This window comes from Ylistrum balloti, unplaced genomic scaffold (assembly GCF_031769215.1).
Source record: "Ylistrum balloti isolate Yb309-2 unplaced genomic scaffold, AGI_CSIRO_Ybal_v1 Utg369850, whole genome shotgun sequence".
Taxonomy (NCBI): Eukaryota; Metazoa; Mollusca; class Bivalvia; order Pectinida; family Pectinidae; genus Ylistrum; species Ylistrum balloti.
The window spans coordinates 124,911-142,532 of record NW_026782003.1 but is presented as its reverse complement, the minus strand read 5'-3'; the positions used below and the strand labels follow the sequence as shown (position 1 = coordinate 142,532).

At 33.0% G+C, this 17,622-nt stretch overlaps 1 protein-coding gene across 1 annotated transcript; it reads left to right on the top strand.

The window, feature by feature from the left end:
- Positions 1-3,730: 3,730 nt before the first annotated feature.
- Positions 3,731-15,860, top strand: LOC132545535 (electron transfer flavoprotein-ubiquinone oxidoreductase, mitochondrial-like). Its single transcript, XM_060209220.1, has 14 exons — positions 3,731-3,773; positions 5,842-5,961; positions 6,600-6,752; positions 7,337-7,413; positions 7,862-7,943; positions 8,122-8,240; positions 8,724-8,801; positions 9,023-9,235; positions 9,988-10,059; positions 10,414-10,557; positions 11,013-11,187; positions 11,421-11,603; positions 12,598-12,819; positions 13,494-15,860. Exons 1-14 carry the CDS (start codon positions 3,731-3,733, stop codon positions 13,655-13,657), a joined length of 1,845 nt encoding a protein of 614 aa, XP_060065203.1. The 3' UTR covers positions 13,658-15,860.
- The last annotated feature ends 1,762 nt before the right edge of the window (positions 15,861-17,622 follow it).

The window sequence follows — 17,622 nt, the reverse complement described above, 5'->3', positions numbered from 1 at the left end:
ATGGACGACTGTAGTTAAAACATAACGGAAAGCTGCTGAATTAATTCTTGCACTACTTGTACATATCCTGCCGTTGAATTTACGAAGTATTGAAAATGTAACATACACTTGACAGTTAAAATAGATCAAAATAGTCTGACCTCTATATAATTGTAATCACACACATATAGGTATATAGTTATTGAAATGTCTTACATGTCCCGGAATCTATCGCAAACCATAATAACATACCAAAATATGGATAAAAGGAAAACAAACTTGAGGTAGAAGGGAAGAAAAAAAACCGGAAGGTGAACATGCATGACTTATTTACGGAGATCATTCAGATAGTGAAACAACATGGGATAATTATCACAGATAATCAGACAAAAAATATGGATAGTGAGGCAATTCACGAGAATGTTAAACATCTTTTCTTTTTCTATTGAAGTGTGTAATCTTCAGGAGCTACATTTCCTTGATTTAAAAATAGCACTTTCAAATAAACCATTCCTCGAAAGATACAAGCAGAAAATGCTTAGAGCTAAAACTGCCTTGTTCATGAAAATGATTATTAGTATTTTGCGTCTTAAAACTATTTCTTTCGTCTTCAGAATGTTAAATTTGCTTTTGTTTTTACAACTTTTTTGTTTAAATCCCAGAACAGATTTTTCCTTGTATCCATTATTCCTTCTCTGATACCGGTACGAAAGCTGTCCAACTAACCAAAATTCATAATTTTGCTGATACAATACTCTTGGAATATTCTGTGTTCAAATAGCAGTAATAACCATTTTAAAGTTAGCTGATTTTTAATCCATACACCACGAATCGCCTAAGGAAAATAATCCATTTGTCCATTGAAATGGAAGGTGACAAACTGATACATATCAGTACTGAGTTAGGAGATCCTTGGTACAGAAGTACTTATACAGGTCCAGGTAAATTACCCACAAAACAAGATTTTTTTCCTGAATCTTGGTCACAATCATGTATAATATCGGATTTAGAAAATGCTGTGCTAATAATACAGTATGTTTAGGAGTTCGTGGAAATTTTTTGAAAAATCATATTTCCTTTATACGAAACTGACAAATCGTGCGCGAAATTCAATGGCCAATTAAGTCAGTCAGACTCTATTAGTCCCGGATTCTTCCTGGAAAATATTAGTATCGCCTGTACTATTTTCTCTGTATGTAAATGATAGAAAATATGGATATAGAGGCAATTTATGCCTGTTTCCATTATAACAATAGTGTCTAGCTATCTAATTTATGATAATGTGTACTTAATATTCTGTCCATTGTAGATAGATATTTTACACGTGCTTAACAGTAACAAGTGAACCGTGATGATCACGGAACCGGGACGGAATATAAATAGTCCCTAGTCAAATTGTTTCTGTTAGTCTAATGTTTTTTAGAACAGTTGAACTGGTACATTTACTGCATAATGAAAACCTCTCATAATAAAAAAGTGCGGGTAATAAATAACTTGTTACCACAGTCCACTGCACATCCATTTTACCTTACCTGGGTTATCAAGGGAGATAATCAATAATGTGGTGGTAATTATTAAATCAATAATACAAATGAAAGTATGGGCGCCGCTTAAGTATTTATTTTTTTAATTATCTATTTGCGGATAACCCAAAAGAATTATGCTAGACTGCCTTCAGGAATATATCAGAATCTGAACCTGGAAGTCAACGTCGACAAAGCAAAAATCGTGTGTATAGATAAGGCGGGAAAAAAAAGATACCGTGAACGTTAGAAATATGAGAATGTGGATATAGAAGTTGTTGACAGGTTTAGATATTTAGACATGGGATTAATTACGACGAAAAGCTCTACAAAGTACAAAAGCATTTTGCAGAACAAGGCAAAGAACGCATCGTCTTTAAGAAAATCACAGTTTGAATGTAGAAGTGTAGAAAACGCACTGTACAATTTCTGATTAACATGGTAAAAGCAACATATGCTATACTGCAGAAATATACGGATTCCATATAGCCCCGACATATCATTTCTGTAAAAGGTAAAAGGTTCCAAAATTAACTTTTAATGATTTTTTTACTGTGAACTGGGTCGATTACTATTAAGTGTTACAAGAAAATTGAGAATGTTTAGATGTTGATTGAAGTCGAAAAAATAAGGTACTTTCATGTTGAAAACATGTTATGATGAATGAGCTACATTACATGATTACATATTTGACTCTAACCTCTGAAAGGACATTGCTTTTTAATATATAGAGCAGAGATCGACTGATATTTTACCAAATAAAGTGGTTCATCTAAAGGTCTGCTATATAAACATAACAGCCATACTTTATACTTTTATCTATGTTAACATCAGCAAAAGCTATATATAGAACATCATGTCATAAATTAAATGTAGACGTTGGAACACATATTGATAATAATATTCTACTGAGAAATAGAAACAGTTGCTATATTGGAGACATTAAAGACGAATTTCACTTTATTTTAATATCATGATATAAGGTGAGATAGAGATATACATTACTATTACAAAAGTCACAGTCAATTTTTAAACTGATACAGCTGCTCAATGTTAGAGAGATGTCAAATTTATGTAAATATAAATTTATCAACCATGACGTAACTGATAACCGTGTATAAAGTGTGTATTGTAAATGTATAACAGTGACAAGGTTATTTTGGGTCTTCACTTCAAATCGTGTTAAGTCCTTTTCACAGCTCAAAGTCGACAAGGCACATATCAAGGTTAAGGCGATATATATATATGTAACTTAAAGATGCTTTGTGTAACGATAACATATTTGAAAAGAATAAAATCAACACGAAAAAATGTATTCCGTGGAATACATTTGTCGTATACTTTTCAAATATACATGTAATTGTTATACATATAATACATATATAATATGATTTTCTGAAAAAAATTTTACTAGACAAGAAGAAACAATGTTATTCCCAGTTTCACAATGGAAATGTGTTACTTTCAAATAATAATAAGAATATGGATATGTATGCATTTCAAACAATAGGTATATGTTTTTGTGTTAACGTAGTAATCTGTTAGGATCTCTAAACTACGTTATTACTGTATATCTGTACGTATATTTGGTATATAATGAGGTATAGAGTAAGGGACTGACAATGCCACTGTCAGATCTTATTAGTAGTGTTACTTTATTCACTCTCTTTTTCTGTTTGTTCACGGTGGTAAGTATTCTGTAAATGTATATAAACTATTCACTCAATATTTTCTTGTACTATAATCTATAAATGCCTTGTACGCACCCATTAGCAATGTGTATGCCAGTCAATTTATTAAAGATGACTAACATAAGCTACAAGCTTGTTGTCGACTCGCTTTTCACCTAAGTTTATTTCTTGTCTTCTGGTATTTAAATTATGAATAAAATATTGTTTAAACTAAGTCAGTTACCGATTCGCTGACAAGGGAGGAGTCACGGAGCCGGAAAAACATGTCAACCCCTGTACAAGATGTACTTGACAGGAATGTGACACTCTGCAGGTCTGGAGTGCTTGGTGGACAGTTAAAGGGAGACCACTGCTCAATTACAATTTTATTTACGACAACAATATTTTGAATGCAGGTCATTTAAAAAAAAAGCTTTCTCGAATCACAATCTATACTATATGTTTTGCCTTATATAAGTATCCCACTAAATATGATATTGAACATCGAAAATATTTCCTTACGTCTTTAGACTACTTTACGGCAATTAGTTACACAACATGGCGGCTCTTTTGAGAAAGGTGTCTGTCTGCAGTCGAAATGGTTTGTAATTCAGCTAAGTATATTAACTCTTATATGCATTCTTCAATGAAATGCTCATTTGAAAAGCTATGCGATGCTTCCTAAATATCATAATTGCGTTCTGTGATGTGAATTGAAACATTGGCGATGTAATTAACGTTACTCGTATTCCTTATGCAAGGTCCAAAGTACAGCTGTCATTTTATGATTTACATTGATATTGACTCAACACCTTGGAATCAGATCAGTACGAACGCAATAAGAAAAGTCTCACTGCTTTGACAAAATTATGACTATGTCTGCATTTTTGCAAAACGTATATGATAGTAATCAACATTGACATACGAAGTATGCGTGTACAGTTATATATGGACAGTATACACGTATATTAGGAACGTTGCATTTTTGTTATTTTGCTATAATTAACTTCAGTTTCAACAATTTTTTTAATACAACTGCATTATAAAATTGGTTTAGACAACAGGTATAACCTGGTCTCCATTTCCCAGACAGTATTTATCCATACTCGCTCAAGTCACTGTTGCATAATTGAAGTTTTGTAATATAGTATACACGTATATTAGGAACCTTGCATTTTTGTTATTTTGCTATAATTAACTTCAGTTTCAACAATTTTTTTAATACAACTGCATTATAAAATTGGTTTTGACAACAGGTATAACCTGGTCTCCATTTCCCAGACAGTATTTATCCATACTCGCTCAAGTCACTGTTGCATAATTGAAATTTTGTAATATAGTAAGCAACAGTGTCATATTAAAATCTAAAAAAAAAAACAGAAGATAACTGTAACTTTTGCAACTTATTCAATTGATTCAAGAGATATTTTTGTCAGATTTTTGGAATTTTGACCTTTTATTGGATTGATACAAGAAGTTCTTACAAGCTTTATATAACAGTATACAGTTGGACAGACACTTGAAAAACCAAGAACTGAGTCTAACTACAGAGCTGAAATCCCTTAATTATTGAAATAATTGAACTAACAATGTATTGCAAGAGATAACACATAATACTTTATATGTAGTATTGAGTATTGGTATAGAGCACTTCACAAGTTCATGAGTCCTGAACAGGAAACAAACCTTTCTTATCTTATACAAGTAAATTTGCAGTTAATGTTGAAGTTAAGCTGATGAGCAAATGTCAAAAACCATGCGTGTATCACAGGTCCAAGTGAGAAATTGTGAACTGGGTAAAGCCATGTCTCAGATGCACTGACTGGATAGATTGGTATAAAACAGATATTTTTGACAAAATGCTTGGTTTTGATAGCTATCTGTATATTTGATTGGTGTTTCTATGGTAGGCATTTATGTCTTTAATGATTTATTTAGTCATAAACCCAAAAGTTATGACTCCAAATTTCAAATGGTTAATAGGGTTGCAGGCTCTGGTTCAAATGACACCAAAAATTAGTTCTATTCATGAAAATGCGTGATGTCTGTCGTAGGGACCAGAGGAATCTTGGATTGGGCTATATATACTATGTAATTCTGCTGTAATCTAGGCCTGTAGAGTACATGATAATGTGAATATCATTGATTTGTTGCTTCATCTGCTGCAGCTCTAGATCTGTTACAAAGTATATAGTCATAATTCTGCTTTTGTTTCCATTTTGGTAAGCATGTAAAGTTGGTTAGACACCTTTAGGTGTTATGAAACCTCAGGCAAACACTTGTCATTCATGAATATATAGTAATATATTGTATGCAGGCATTGCATTGAAAACTGAATATCTGAATCACATCTATATAGCAAGTGGTTGGGTAATATATAAACTAATGATAAAAGGTGAGGTTGGTTCCTAAGCTGTGAGATAAAGTAAGTTATCATCAGGTGATAAATCTATGTGCGAGTCCCGAGTCCTGTGTCATGAGTTCTTTGCCAATAGATGGGAATCATAGAATTTCTGAAAATACAGAGTTTTACATTGTGGGACTCATTATTTTTATCAAAAAAGTAATAAAAAGATAAAAAAAATGAAATTGGTTGCAACTTGTGACATTTCAATAATTGAAGCTCTTTGTATAGACTTAACACCCTGTCTTTTTTACTACTTTCATAGGTAAAGGCCTGTGGTCATATCTTCGACAAAGGCACTATTGTGCAAATGCAGCTAAATCCACTCCAAAGATAACAACACATTACACAGTTCATCCCAGAGACAAGGACCCAAGATGGGCAGGTAAAATTAAGCATTATTATCTTCAGCTTAGAAGTTTGAAACCTTAGTGATATCTGTGATTAAACAACTTCACTGAAACTAACTTAAGACAATTGTTTTGAATAATCAGTATTGAATTTAGGAATAGACGTTCTGCTATATATACATATATTTGTCTCCAGTCTATAAAGCCAGCAGTTACTAATGTTAATTTGATAATGACATCACAGTAGGATTTTAGTCGGGTGCTTGTTTAGTTGAAAATAGGCAGTTTACCTTGGTTATATTATAAGCAGATGTTGATTAGTGTAAAGTTAGATATTCCTCCAAACTTTTATACTGAATTTTTTTTTCTGAATTCCTGCTACCATTTACTGACCATAACTAAAAAGTGAAAAAAAGAAAGCACAAAAAGTTAATTGTTAAGAAAACAGGAATGTGCTGCTTAGTTGTCAGTGTAGTGTGAAAAAAATGTTACAGTCTTTCAACACATTGTCACCTGTGCCCCATGCACACTCAACTACAAAACAAATTTACATGTTCCTGTTGTGACCTGGTACCTGGTACATGACATTTTATAGCATTGTATGATCCAAAGTAGATATATTCTATCTTGGTTAATATAAATACATTGTAAGGTGTTTGGTATAATCATGCAGAGGTCGACATGGAGCGTTATGGAGACGAGACAGATGTTCTCATAGTGGGAGGAGGACCAGCTGGTCTATCTGCAGCTTGTCGCCTCAAACAGATGGCCAATGATCAGGGCAAGGAGTTGCGGGTCTGTCTTGTGGAGAAGGCAGCTGAAATAGGTACTAATGGCTGAGGAGAACCAAAACTTTTACAGGTTTTATCATATCAGTAGTCTAGATTTTGATTTAAATTCAGTTGTTATTTTAAGAAAAGATATCTGAATTATGAATTTTGTTTAATGTATGTGTACTGTAATTCCTTATAAGAATTGCCTTGCCCTTAGGAAGTTACCATCCTTTTGAATATATAATATTTTGCTAGCTGGTAACAGTTAAATACCAAATCTCCTACTGTATATTTGTGACTTATGATATCTGTGACAGGTTACTTACAGAAGTTATAAAACTTTTTTTCAAATGCTATAATGACTTTTTCTGCATATTTGTTCATTTAAAAATGATAATATTATCTCATGTTTAAAGAAGAAACTTCTCAAAGTAATGTATGGTTACAAAAGGTAAACATTTTATATGACAGTTGACAAGGAGAAGTGATAAGCACATTAAGGTCATTAATTGCAGTAATACTTTCAAGTACCTAAAGCTGCTGCCTGTATGTTTTGATATCTGTATAACGTAAAAAAAAAAAAGATTATCAGTGACTGATATTTACTGTGTTAGTAATACTGAAATATCATTTACAGGGGGACACACATTATCTGGAGCATGTATTGAACCTAAAGCCCTTGAAGAACTTTTTCCTGACTGGAAGGAACGAGGGGTAAGTACCTGAATTCTAGAAATATGTGCTGAAACAATGCACATCTGATGTAGGTTTTGAGAACATATGAATATTGCTAAAAACACTACATCGAATGTTAATTTATATAAATATTTTTTCTCTTTAGAGAACTAAGTATTTTAAATATAGCATTGTAATGTAGCAAAAGTGAAACAAACAGGCATGCTTACAGGCATAAAATAAATTTAGCTTCATATCTTGAAAAGAAATGGAATATACTCAAGAGATTTTGTGATAACAAGTTTCAACTGTGTATCAAGCTTCTCAATAAACTCCATCCACTTGCTTTTTGTAAGGTAACCTGTCAGCTGACAATATCTCTCACAGAAATTATGATATTGAAAACAAATCCTAGAACACTGAATCCATTTTAAATGTACTTGCCCTAACACATTATTATTACCATTTTTGACCTGTGATTTTCCAGGCTCCACTTCACACTGAAGTAAAGGAAGACAGGTTTTCATTTCTAACCAAAACTGGAAGAATACCCATTCCAATTTTACCTTGTAAGTACAGAACCTGGTAGTAGGTAATTCATGGTGACAGACTTCAATATCCAGTATCAGTAATGATTTGCATGTTGTAATTGATTTGAATACATGAAATTAATTTCATTGTTTTTCTTTTATCATGCACAGTAACAACATGCAGCACACTGATGAACTGTTTTAAAATTAATTGCAGTTTTCCCAATGAACAACCATGGTAACTACATTGTACGACTTGGTAATGTAGTAAGGTGGCTTGGCGAGCAGGCAGAGGCCTTAGGTGTGGAGCTGTACCCTGGCTATGCTGCTAGTGAGGTACTTGAATCTAATTCATGTCTATACTGTGGTAGATCTGTCCCATAAGTCTAATAAAGCTGTCGTAGATCTGCCCACGGTCAGTTTACAGATCAGTTCCAAAAGATATAGGACAGTCTGTCAAAAGGCTATGTAGGTTTTTGTCAAACTGGTTTATAAGTCTATTGAATATTTAAAGATAAATTTTCAATATTCTGTCAAACATTTCTCTAGTTTACATATCTATCTGTGATATCTGCTTTTGTCATTGATTGTTTTTTCCTTATTGATTTGTCAATTGGTACTACATGTGCAGTAATTTCAGCAATGACTGGTATTTGTTGAATATTCTAATCTTCTATCAGATGATGCAAACAAGCTATAAATGGATTATAAATTCCTAAACTGCTTGAAGTTAGTGAAATGATTTCTCAAAGAAAGTATTAAAGGAATCGTTTTTGCAAGTTTTGACCAGATCCATGCACCTTAATTATACTATTGCAGGTTTTATTCCATGAAGATGGCAGTGTTAAAGGTATCGCAACTAATGATGTTGGAATTTACAAAGATGGCTCTCCAAAGGTGTGTTGCTAGATTTGTTTTTAAGATATAAAATTTGAAAGCCATTATCAAGAATTTTCTATCTAAATCGTAATTTGACAGACTAGGAAAGCAAAACATGTGCACTGAAATATATTGAAGCCTTCTTTTTATGATTTATGTGCTGTATATTATCAGGTGAACATGAATGTATCTTAACTTATTTTGTCAGTGCCTTGATTGTAAAATAAATTTGTATCCAGGATACTTTTGAGAGGGGGATGGAACTTCACGCCAAAGTAACCATATTTGGAGAGGGTTGTCATGGACATTTAGCCAAACAACTGTACAAGACATTCAACTTAAGGAATGATTGTGAGCCCCAGACATATGGCATAGGACTGAAAGAGCTATGGGAGATAGATCCCTCTAAGCATGTTCCTGGCCGTGTGGAGCACACAGTCGGCTGGCCATTTGTAAGCATATACTGAATGGTTATTTTGATAAAACATTTATCCCCTGACTAACTTGAGATTTTCCAAACAAGGACCACTGAGAGAAGTGATTTTATGAAATATAATTAAAACTGTACCAGCTGTGTTTGTGCACCTTTTATTTATGGAGACTGCCTAAGAAACAGGTATTTTAAGAATATTACATGTTATCTGGTAAAGCTTTTTGTTTGCTGTCAAATTATGAATTATGAGATATAAACCAGAAAAGTGTGATCTGGAGAAATTTATCATCAATTAACAACCAAAAACCATTATTAAAAGTAAACTCCATTTCACTTACATGATATATTTGAAATGAATTTACCATCAGTTTGTCTTAATATGTAGTTTTATAGATTTCTGACATAAGTCAACATTATCCTGTTTTTATTACCACTGGGCAGGCAGAGTCCACTAAAAACTTTCACTGTTGAATGTCCTTTTATGCCATTGTGCATTCTAAAATTTTGCCTAGGCCTTAATACCAAATAAACAATATCTTATTTGTATTTCACTAAATTCCATTGAAAAGATGCATCTTAATTGGTGATCAGTTGTTTTTCATTTCAAAGTTTTTACTCACAAGTTTCAAGCTATTGCAGTATGGAGTCAAATGTCAAATAATTATTATTCTTGTCTCGGTCACAAATTTTGATAGCTGAAGATTTTATAAAACTTTTGAGGAGAATTATATAGTATTGTCATATACTGTGTCACATACGGTTTTGTTACAGGACAAGAATACCTATGGTGGAACATTTCTGTATCATCTAGATGAGGGTCCAATGGTTGTCGTAGGCATGGTGGTAAGTTTTAACTACCACAGGGAATGGTGTAGCTTTTTCTATTTATCTACAGTCAATGTATCGTTTTGTTGGGGGAATTTTAGATTTTTGACCAATGTTGTACACTTACCAGTTCTTATAGGGTTGTTGGAGTGTCACATGCTGAAATAGTCTTCTTTGTTACTAGAAGTTTGTATCAATATAAACTTATAACAAGACGAATATTAATTTAAATCAACCTGTCTGGTACATATATTTATATGAAATTGTTTTGAGAATGGATACATGAAAACTTGTTTGGAGAATGTGTACTTCAATGTCAACTCAAGCCATGGAAAAGTGTACAGATACATGAATGTATTTCTTAATTTACAGGTTGGTCTTGACTATACTAATCCGTTCATCAACCCATTCCGAGAGTTTCAGCGTTTCAAACATCATCCTGTTGTGGAACCAACATTTAGGGGAGGTAACCGTGTAGCATACGGAGCCCGAGCTCTTAATGAAGGAGGACTTCAGGTTAGCAAATTTTCTTTTGTCTGCTTTCAATTGATATAGGGATATTAGGCATAACATTTAGTAAGTAATGAATAGGAGCAAAAGATATTTTGTTTGTTTTATAACATTGCCAAAACTTTTGTTTGCTTATGAAAATGATCATTTATTTGTTTCTGTTTCCCTATATGGGCCAAGGAAACTTATTCAAAAGTTGGAATTTGGATAGATACATCATACTTAATTTGTTATCATTGCACAGCTTTTCATTTGTCATTTTCTGTTTCAGAATATTTCAAAGCTAACATTTTCTGTTTCATTACACATATATTTAAAATTTACATTTTCTGTTAATCTGTTTTCCACATTTTTCATCATATTCCAAAACTGACATTTAGTCACAATTTCTGTTTCAGTGTATTCCGAAGCTGACATTTTATGACTCTCTTGTTATCCAAAGCTGATTCTGTCTGTTTCAGTGTATTCCAAAGCTGACATTTCCTGGAGGTTGTTTGATAGGCTGTAGTTCAGGATTTATGAATGTGCCGAAAATCAAGGGAACCCACAATGCCATGAAGAGTGGATTAGTAGCTGCTGAGTCAGTGTTTGATACACTGTTTAATGAAGAGTTAATGTCTAATTCTCCTACAACAAGTAAGTTTTATATTCTGTCCATTATAATTGTTAGACAGAGGGAAATATTATCTGAACCTTGAATTGTGTCAGCCTTTTTGATGCTTTGTGTCAGTGTTTCCATTCTTATTTTTTAGACATAGCTACTCTTGAGTAGTCTTGTTATTTAGATCAATAACAGAAATATTTAATCCAAGGTTTACAGACACTGTAAAAGCCTACTCTGAACAATTTGACATGTTTGATATTTGTAGGTCCTGAACCTAGTTTATATGAGGAAAGACTTAGGAAAAGCTGGGTTTGGGATGAAATGAAAGCTGTTAGAAATGTGCGACCTTCTTTCCACTCTGCTTTGGGTTTGTATGGAGGTTTGGCATATACAGGACTCTTTTACTGTTTCCTCAGAGGAAAAGAGCCATGGACCTTAAAACATGGAGGTAAGTTGTTGAATTAGCTAAATATATATATATCTTCCTTAAAAACAATAACAAGAAAGTACCCCCAACATGTGAACATAATCATAATTCAAACTCAAATTTGATAAAACTAGGGCAAAATTTGAACAGAAGAAAGATTAAATCTGAGATTTCTGAAAAAGAACAAGGGGAATAAGACCAGATGTTCCAGAAGAGTAATGATCTTATGCTTCACTGATGACACTTGCCATGTAAATCTTGGTCAATCCAAGTAAAAAATGGCATTATCAAATTTGGACAAGTTATGCAACAGGCACAGATCCAGGATTGTGTGTTAGAGAAGGTGCACATTTTTGTTAATTGAAAACTTGTTTGCATTGTTTCCAACTGGGCTGTGTGCCGGGTGTGCCCTTCTCTGAATCCACCTACATACAACAATGGAACCAATAGGCAAACCAACAAGCATGAAACACATCTAGCTTCATATTGCACCAAGAAATAGAATATTTCTCAATGAGGTCATTATGATGATTCTTTAACTTCCCAATAATTTTCATCAACCTGCATCTCTTGTTATGAGGCTGTCTGTCGGTTGATGACATCCTGCACGAAAATCATAATATTGGGAACAGGCCCTTCAAGGAAGTATTGAACTCTGACTTGATAGTATAAATGTCATCAGGATTATGCAGAAATATAAGTAATTGTTCAGTGAAAGATTAGTACACTTGTATAGTTCAGTAATATAATATCAAAATAAGGAATCAGGTGATAGATTAAATCAATGTGTGTAATGATACATTTAAACCTGATTTGTATTTACCATCTCACAAAATCAAAATCCTTATTTGACTGTCAGCTGATAAAAATGAAGGACTATGAAAGATTTGATTTTAAATTACATATACATAATTATTTTGTTTGCTGAATGGTAAGGATTATTAATTATTGATTATGATTATTAATCAATAATTTTCTGTGCAAAAGCATTTGTAATTAATATTGTGTGTGACAGGTGCTGACAATACCAGACTGAAGCCTGCTGCTGAATGTACACCTATTGAGTATCCAAAGCCAGATGGGAAAATCAGTTTTGACCTACTATCCTCAGTGGCCCTGACAGGCACAAACCATGATCATGACCAGCCTGCCCATCTTACACTTATGGATGACTCGGTGCCTGTCAATCACAATCTCGCTATATATGATGGTCCTGAACAAAGATTTTGTCCTGCTGGTCAGTATTAATTTTCACTGTTTCATGATTAATTTCACAAATATCTATGAAATTAATATATGTGCTAGAAGGATAAAAACACTAAAAATCTGTTAAAATTTTGTAGAAAATTTGATTATTATATACAATCCAGGTGAGCATTTAGACAGATATAGTTTTAACTAATTTCAGGACAAAGAAGGAAAAGATTGATTTATTGATACGGTTTGCACTTTTGGTACCTACTGATGTACATTAGGGCTATTCCATTAAATCATCTACTAGACCCCAGAGGTCGAAATAAGTCAGTTCTATATATGGTTCAATTTCCTGCCTGTTATTTCTAAGCAAACTATCAATTCAGTTATATATGTAGTATCCCTTAAAAAAATCTTGAGTCTGGGATAGGATAGATGTGTGATAATAGGAAGGAGTAATAAAAAACACCTTCACTGATGGGGTTGGAACTAGCTACACTCTGGTCTCTAGTGGGACACTCTACCACTTGACTAAAGGGAAATTCCAATACACCAAAGCTAGTGAGGTGACCTGTACTCTCAACAGATGTACGTTTAAAAGGAATGACCTTGCATAGTTAAAGCCAGTCATCCTACATGTAATCTATAACTTTTCATGCACCAGACATTTCTGATAAAGTACATTTATATAAATAAAACATTCTGTTTGATTTTCAGGAGTATATGAATATGTTGATACAGAAGATGGATCAGGAAAACGACTTCAGATCAATGCACAGAACTGTATACACTGTAAAACCTGTGATATCAAGGACCCTAGTCAGAACATTAACTGGGTGTGTCCTCAGGGGGGAGAGGGGCCAGCATACAATGGCATGTAGGACTGGGAAATGGTAGGGAAGGATGGGTAGGGAGATAGCTACAATCAATACTGCATGTAGCATGGAGACTTGAAAGAAAAAAGACATGATTTATTGTGTGAAACACAAGTTGAATGAAACATATATGGCGAGTGAAAGTATTATTTTACAAAGTTAGTGATTATTACTGTTTGTGTATATAAGGCCTACGTATATATGATTATTTATATGGATGATGAAGTGAGCAATGTTTAATTTTCAGATTTTCTAGTAATAAGTCCAACGGACATCACAAATTTATTGCAACGGAATTTATGAGGATTAAAGATGGTCATTTGCATACATGATGTATTTTGAATGTTTGCATGATTTGTTAGATTTGAATCAGTTGGGTCAAAATAACTCATTTCTCTCCATCTCAAGAATTTCTGTCCGCCGTTTTACTTCTATGCATATCATAATACATTTTGTGTAGATAATCTAAACAAGTCTTTGGATGGATGGACATTTAACAAAATAACTCAGAATTTTTGTGTAGACTCTGAATGCAATACAAAAATAACTATTCATGGTTTGTTTCAGTATTACACAATGTACATGTCCCTGTGTTTAATAGGGACAATGCAATTTTGAAATTGTGAAATTTTATTTTGACATTTTCTATATTTATTGTGTGAACTGAAGTTTTCTGCAGTGTTGATTTCAAATTGTGAATTTTGTGAATTTGTGATTAAGAAGATTATTCTGTATCCTGTGTACAGATGTAACTTTGTATTTTGAGAAACTGAAAATGCATACAAGTTGTCTAAAAGGGATAGACTGGAGAATATTAAAGTGTTTTGTATTCTTTATATGTCAAAAAGCTCTTTTATTTACCTGTGTAAATAACAATATATTTCTTTTAAAAAAGTCTGTGATTAAATGAATTAGATCCTGATGAATGCAGATATTACCTGTTTATTTTGTGAGATTAAGATCTGACAAACACTGTGTAAATATATATTGTACTATGAAATAGAAAAAATGTTCCTTTTCTTTGAACGATTGAAATTTTCCCTTTCTGAATGAATAGAAACTAATGGGAGAGGATGGGGTATACTCACAGAATGGAATGGAACAGAAAGGGGTTCTCATTCTGAATTGATAGATAAAAAATTGGAGAGGTTTGAGTACTCTTTCAGAATAGAATGGGAAAGGTTTGAGTTCAAGTTACACTTTCAGAGGTTGGAGTACTCTTTCAGAATATAATGGTAGAGGTTGTGGTATTCTTTCAGGATATACCGCGAGAGGCTGTGTTACTGAATACAATAGAATGTATATTGAAGAACTAGTTTTTTTATTCTTTCTATTAAGTCAGTTAATCATTGATTCCTTTTTGATAAAAACAGAAATGGAAGCATCTGTTAGTCTTCCTACTTTCAGGACAAAATATGCTTTGAATATATTTTACCAGTCTTTGGACAACTGTTTTTTATTGTTTGTAGAAGTAAATTATCAAATGAAAAGTTTGATCAAAACCATTTAGTGGTATAGATTGGTATGAAAATGATTTGAACTTGGATCGTTTGCAGACTTTGAACAAATCTGTCATAAACTTGAAAGCCAAAGGCAGCTTTCTTGAGATTAGCTCGATACACCCGTTTCCCACTATATTGGGTAAAATATATATATCTTACAACAATCCCTCTGTCTTGTATAATTTCTATGGTATAGATTTAATTCATCTTCAATTTTTATTCATTTTTGCCCAAACATAGCCATGACATCCTTCCTCAAACTATGATTGTGTTTCTTTTAGCCTTCTGAACTGAAGGGCTCAAATTATCAATTATACGGTCTGTTGATGCAATTAATGTGTTTCCTTTTTTAGAAAGTAATTGTTAGACAAGGATATATTTCAGGTTTCATTTGCCTTAACGTAAGCTGTCAATCTACCTGTTAATTTAAATATTTTCACAGTTATACTTGACAGTCATAAGGTATACATATATGTCAGGTTCATTCAGCAACAGATTTTTACATTTGGTTTGTCACAGAAACAAATTGTATATGGCCTTATATTATGATTGCTTCCTGATGACCTGTGGATAGACACTAATTGCATGTCATCTGTAAAGGTCTGAGTGTAATTTTAGGAAAGACGACATATTGGGTTGGAAATATCATAAGTAGTTTATTATGTGTAATTTGAAATATTTCAAATTAAATAAACTTGTTAATAACAGGGATTGGAATTAATTTTTTTTACCTCCCAGTAACAATTGAATATCCAAGGCATTTTCTATAAAGGTTGAAAAACAACTTTTTCCCAAGGGGATTCCCATCTACTGTTCTGCATGACAACATAAAAAGTGGTCACTATAGTCCAAACTGAAGGTGGCTTTTTGGTTTTCACGGTCCCTAATGCTCTTCAAGTTCAAACTTCACTAACTGCTTTCTAATACAGAAAGTTTTTCTTTCTGGTCTTCAAGTGAAAGTCATTTACTACCAACATAATATTCTTCTCTTTGGCTTTGCCCATTAATTCAAGCTTTATACATTGTGTTTTACAATGTGTTAGCCTTGGATTGTCTTTGAAATATTTAAAAACTTTTTTTACAACAATTGCAAAACAAGCTATCAGCCTATATAAATCACTCTTGTCTTGGGAAGAGTGTAAGGGATTGACGTGGGAAGAAACCGTAGTACAATGTACCCATGGAATTGTGTTCTCTGACAGTTGATCCTTGTTACATCCTCTCGTGGAATCAAACTAAACTTGGGTCACTAGCAACAATACCTGAAAGGGGGGGATTGGGGGGTGTGGGGGGGTTTAATAGAGGTTAAACAGCTATAGTCTGGAATAAGGTTTCTGTTTGTTGATGATACACACTCAAACCAGAATGTGAATCAGTCAGCTGTAGAACCAGAAACCTTTTACATCCTGCATCATAAACCACACTAGAAATAACAATTTCCTCAGTGTACAATGAGGTAGTTAACTTTTAATTACAAGTAAAACACTCAAACAAAATATAAGAATCACTTTTTACTGAATCAATGACCAAAAAATACAAGTTCATCTTAACAATTTTATACAAGATTGATATATATTGAATATGTACAATGACTCTGGCTACAAAGTTAATCAACTACAAACTTTACAAACTGTCATTTTAACTTTTAGTTGACAAAAATAATGACAATGGGCTGTTGGACAAGGAAGTTAACCTTAGTACATTCACAAATATTAATAACACCACAACTTATTGAAATTTCCTCCCTCATACACATTTTAAGACCAGTCTGATTCTGATCAGTATTTCATTATTCTTTACCAAATATCCTCTTTGATACATTTGCAGGTGGTAACCTGAAAACCCATCAAAATGGAATACCGACACAGTACTCTTCAAACAGATACAATGACGTAATCACAGAAAACATTGAGAGCATATGAATTTATAAACCTGTTGATTCTTTAGATGGTATCAGTTCCAAAGTATTTAAACCATTTGAAAACGTTAAAGCTCTGTAATAGTCAGATAGCAGGTGGGTAAGAAATGCACATTGTCACCGAAAAAATAATACATTATTTTTATACAAAACTATCTATCGGTGATCAGTCCTTGGGATCTTTTCACACCATTAAAATGTATGATATTCTTTGTTGTATATTGTAAATTGAAGACATTGCTGTTATGTTCTAGTTATTTGTTCAACAATTAATATTATGTGTTTTAAATGTAAATCAATATCTACATACAAAAGTTAGATTATTATTACTATGTATCTGTTTAGTGTTTATCATATACACAGCAATCATCAGTGATTTCAGAATTTGGGAGGAGGCAATAGCGTATATGCTTGCCATCAACCATAGTTTCTTAAATGGGGTTGAAAACAGGAGGCATTATAAGCATTTTCTAAATATTCAAGGCAAGATGCACTGTTAAACAAAACGTGTAATAGCTTGGCAATAAGTAATACTGGTAAAGCATGTGAAA

Excerpts from the sequence above, each read along its gene's own strand:
- LOC132545535 (XM_060209220.1), top strand. The coding sequence starts at position 3,731 with ATGGCGGCTCTTTTGAGAAAGGTGTCTGTCTGCAGTCGAAATG. Across the intron at positions 5,962-6,599 it reads CAAGGACCCAAGATGGGCAG|AGGTCGACATGGAGCGTTAT; the intron begins GTAAAATTAAGC and ends ATAATCATGCAG. Across the intron at positions 11,604-12,597 it reads ATGGACCTTAAAACATGGAG|GTGCTGACAATACCAGACTG; the intron begins GTAAGTTGTTGA and ends TGTGTGTGACAG.